The 4330-nt window shown below is 44.2% G+C and overlaps 1 protein-coding gene across 1 annotated transcript in view; it reads left to right on the forward strand.

Annotated features, from left to right (window-relative positions):
* Ocrl (OCRL inositol polyphosphate-5-phosphatase) overlaps positions 1–2640 on the forward strand; it is a 57288-nt gene extending 54648 nt beyond the window's left edge. Inside the window, exons 20-23 of the mRNA XM_031372748.1 lie at positions 334–418; positions 1040–1167; positions 2129–2240; positions 2451–2640. Coding sequence (XP_031228608.1) covers positions 334–418; positions 1040–1167; positions 2129–2240; positions 2451–2575 — 450 coding nt within the window. The 3' untranslated portion in view covers positions 2576–2640. The remainder of the gene's footprint in view (positions 1–333; positions 419–1039; positions 1168–2128; positions 2241–2450) is intronic.
* Positions 2641–4330: the final 1690 nt, after the last annotated feature.

Below are 4330 nucleotides of genomic sequence, written 5' to 3' on the forward strand. Positions count from 1 at the left end.
TGGGACAGAGGAGGAGGTGGAAGGAAAGCAGAGCAGAAGCACATGGCCTGGAGAAACTGCAAGTTCTAAGGGGTCTCATAGATGGATAAGATGGTAGTGTAGTAGAAGATCTGCCCAATCTAGGTGCACAGCTTGTATTCATATTAATTGAGTTGTGTTTTCATTGCCTGGGGCATACTTGGGTTGGACATTTACCACAACACATACGTCCTTCCCTGTTAAGACATGACACCCTTTACTTTTTGTCCTGTTGCTGTCCCAGTTTCTGGGCAAGCTCAGAACTTGAGGGCTGGCTTTCTTGCCTTGTTCCCTTCATTCGTACTTCTTTGGTAGGAGGACTTGTTCCAAACCCCTGGAATGCAGGAGGAGTTACAACAGATCATTGATTGTCTGGATACAAGCATTCCTGAGAAAATTCGTATCCTTTCTGCCCAAGGCTTGGGAATTATAGACAGATACTTGGCCCATATTTTTTCTCACCTGTATTTGATGCTTGTGTTTCTACACTGATGTTTTCCGTTGCTGTATTTTAAGATAGTAAGTGACTATCCATTTGTTTTCTCAAGACATTTCAGGATCTTTTAGTCTCCCTTTGTGTCAAAATTCAGACTAAGAGGAATCAAGGGGAGCGTAACAACTTCTAATGAGCATGGGACATAGGAACCCTTGCCCCAGTACTGATTGCTCTCCAGCCAGTTGGTCGTCCCTGCTAACCTTCCGAGCCATGTCCTTTCAGTAGGGCAGAAAGAAGAATGAGAAGCACTGGCAGGTAGTTTAACCCATCCAGCGGACCCTGTCATGATGTAGACTATGCTCTCCCAAGTCTCTAGTTAAAGGGAAACCTCCCAAGGGACTGGCAAATTCTCTACCAACTCAGCTGCAGAGCACCTGGACCATTATACAAACAGTCAGGAATAGTGTATGCTGAAAGAGAAGAGAAAAAAACCATCCCTGCAGAGGCACGTAAGGAAGGGAGCCAGTCAGGTCTCTGTGTGGCTTTTTTTCTGGGTTCCTCTTCCTTTAACTCAAGGTAATTCAGCTGGTAGTAACCATTCTGTGGCTGAAGCACTGCTCATTTTCCTGGAAGCCCTGCCAGAGCCGGTTATCTGTTATGAGCTGTATCAGCGATGTCTTGACTCTGCTCATGATCCTCGGATCTGCAAACAGGTGAGTTTTGGTACTCTGAGGGTATGCTCAGTGCAGTTTCTCCCATAGAGAAATGGTCAGTTTTACAAAGCTACATGATAGAATGGGCCTGGCTTAGTTATTTGTGATAGGACACCATAGTTAAAAATTAAGATCCTTGAGGGAGCTAATGAGATGGTTCAATGGGTAAAGGTACTTGCCACCAAGCCTGTTGACCTAAGCTTGATCCCAAGAGCACAAGTGATGGAGGAAAAAAATCAGCTCCCGCTAGTTGTTCTCTGATTTCCACATGTGTCCTGCCCTTCCCTACCCCCCACACACTAAATAAGTAAAGTTGAATTTAGGGTGTATTATTTTTTTACTATATTTGAATATTTCTATTTTGGCCTATTTCTGTTAAGAGAAAATATAGTGAGGTGGATACTTCTCACCCTGGGGTGAGATTGCAAAATGAGTTGTAAGTACAGTTCTATTTGTCATTACATGATAGAGTAAATGACAGTTGGGAGCCGCCACCACCTCCTCCTCCTCTTCCTACTTGTTTCCTTCTTAATGTGTTTTTTGATCTTGCAAAGATTTTGGTCCACAGTGCCTGCCACTAGCTATGAATCACATCAGCAAGTGTTGGTAGGAGGTGCCTATCATTGCCAAGGGACATTGTAGAGAAAAACAAGTTGACTGATGCCTTTGCTGTGGGGATGGATAAAAGGAAAAAGAACAGATGAACGCTTTCCTTCTGGTGAGGCATATGCAAACATGATGCTGTGCTGACTACATGGCCTGGTCACTGAATAGAGAGAAACCAAACCATACTTACTCCAGAGTCATAATCGGGTGGGTAAAATACCGCTCATGAGTAATAGAGGGTAGTGACAAGCAAATGGGGCCTGTAACAGTTGGATTACAAATTGTTCTTATGGCAGCTATATGCTCATGCCCTACAAGCCATTTACCTTTCTACACCCTCCTCTCTAAAAACCAGGTAATTTCCCAGCTTCCAAGGTGCCATAGGAATGTTTTCCGCTACTTGATGGCATTTCTTCGTGAACTCTTAAAATTCTCTGATTCCAACCATGTCAGCACCAACATGATCGGTAAGGGGACTTCATGAGAAAGTCTGTGGGGAGTGCTTGTTGGGAAGAATCTAGATGCATTATGCATATGTATGTATACCATATTTGATGTTTGGGAACATGGCAGTCCCTTCCTTCCTGCTGTCCTTGTTGCCTGCACCCCAAATCTTAAGGTTTTGCTTAGGTCATGTCTAACAATGGGCTTCCCATTTTCTTTCTCCCACCCTCTAGCTACCCTGTTCACTAGCCTCCTCCTAAGGCCTCCACCAAACCTCATGGCAAGACAGAACTCCAATGACCGGCAGCGCGCCACCCAGTTTCTTTTGGTTTTCCTGCTTGGGAACGAGGAAGACTAAGTCTTTCCCATCTGAGATTCCAGAGGGCGATCTTGGGCTCCGAGTATTTCAGAGTGATTTGAGAAGTCATCACACAAAAAGGGTCTATTGTAGGATCTTACATTCTGTTAATAGTACAAAGAGAAGAATTTCCTAATCCTTCCTCACCATATCCTACACAGCAAAATCCTTTTAGACTTATATTGCCATGCAAAAGTTACCATATTTCAGTGTTTTTGTGTTTACTCTTTGTAAAGCGAAGAGGTCTGTATTTACACACCTTTACCTAGGGGTATGTTTTCTGCCCCTGCTTCCCAGTTCTCATGATTATCTTTAACACCCTAGACCTGAATTGAGAGGCATTCCCATTCTAAGCCCACAAGCACTACTTGCTATAGCTCAGACTTGTCTGCAGTCCTTTGGATAATGCACTTTGGACCCACTCTCTCCTCACATCACTACTTTGCACACTTCCTCCATGCTATCACGTTGAAGGAAGCCTGGATAAGGCTAGTGACTTTGTGGGTGTCCTGAACAGTGAAGTTCACTGTCTACATGTGATTGTTACATGCGTTTGTGCATCTACTACAATGATGTCTATGTGTCACTGTAATATGGGCCTTCTTGAGGAGCCACACTTGGTGGAACCATATTCCCTTATCTCAGACCATATTTAGTTACATAGTTTAATGGACTATAGAGATGGCATCCCACTGATGTGAGAAACATCACAACAGTGAGGAAAGCACTGTGAGTATGTCAGAATGAAAACATCCCTGCTTCCCACTCCCCATGACCTGCTAATATCCACATTTGACATGAGGAGCAATCCTGCATGTCAGGGTACCCATTTCCCTTGCTAGAAACCCTCTGCCAGAATAATGTTTGCATCACAGTCAATAGAGGAGTCTGTGTGCCTCAAGTGATGCCCCATGCAGTTTCCCTCCAAACCAAGTACTGAGGGTAACCCTCAGAACCCATTCTCCTATCTTCTGAAGTATCAGGGAAAGACATTGGCCTCTCTCAACAAGGCTAACTCTGAGCTCCACATCTGCCTCCTCCAAGCAAAGACTTAAAAGACTGCCCTTGGCTCCTAGACACTATATCAAGTGCTATGTAAGAGAGACTGGTCCGTGGGACCAGCTGCATACATTACCTCTTCCACTTGAAATAGGACTCTAAGGTTTTCATTTTATTCAAGCTTTGTGGGACAGACAAACTTTTTAAAAATTAATTTGTTGACTGACAAACCAGCTGCCAGCTTCTGGCTGCGAAACTGCCTGGTGAAATTGACTTGCTTGGTTTCATTTACCAACCCAAGTCATCTCAGTCTTGCCTAGTAACATCTGATATAAGGAGCTTGTATAGGTCGTGCGTACAATCTTGGGTACTGATGCCATCAGTAGCATCTTGTATCATCCAAGGAGAGGGCCAGGGAAATATCCACCATCAAATGATTTTCCAGCTCCCTCATCTCTTCAAACTTGAGTTCTTGGGAGAACAAAAGGTATATCCTGAAATAGACTGGTTAAGCCCTTAAGTAATTAGGAGTTGAGAAATTGGAGTCAAAGTATTGGCCAGCTCACTAAAGATCTGATTGGGTCAACAGTTGGTGAATGGGCCGGGCATGGTGGCGCATGCCTTTAATCCCAGCACTTGGGAGGCAGGCGGATTTCTGAGTTCAAGGCCAGCATGATCTACAGAGTGAGTTCCAGGACAACCAGGACTACACAGAGAAACCCTGTCTCCAAAAAACAAAAAACAACAACAACAACA

The sequence above is a fragment of the Mastomys coucha genome, chromosome X (assembly GCF_008632895.1).
Source record: "Mastomys coucha isolate ucsf_1 chromosome X, UCSF_Mcou_1, whole genome shotgun sequence".
Lineage (NCBI taxonomy): Eukaryota > Metazoa > Chordata > Mammalia > Rodentia > Muridae > Mastomys > Mastomys coucha.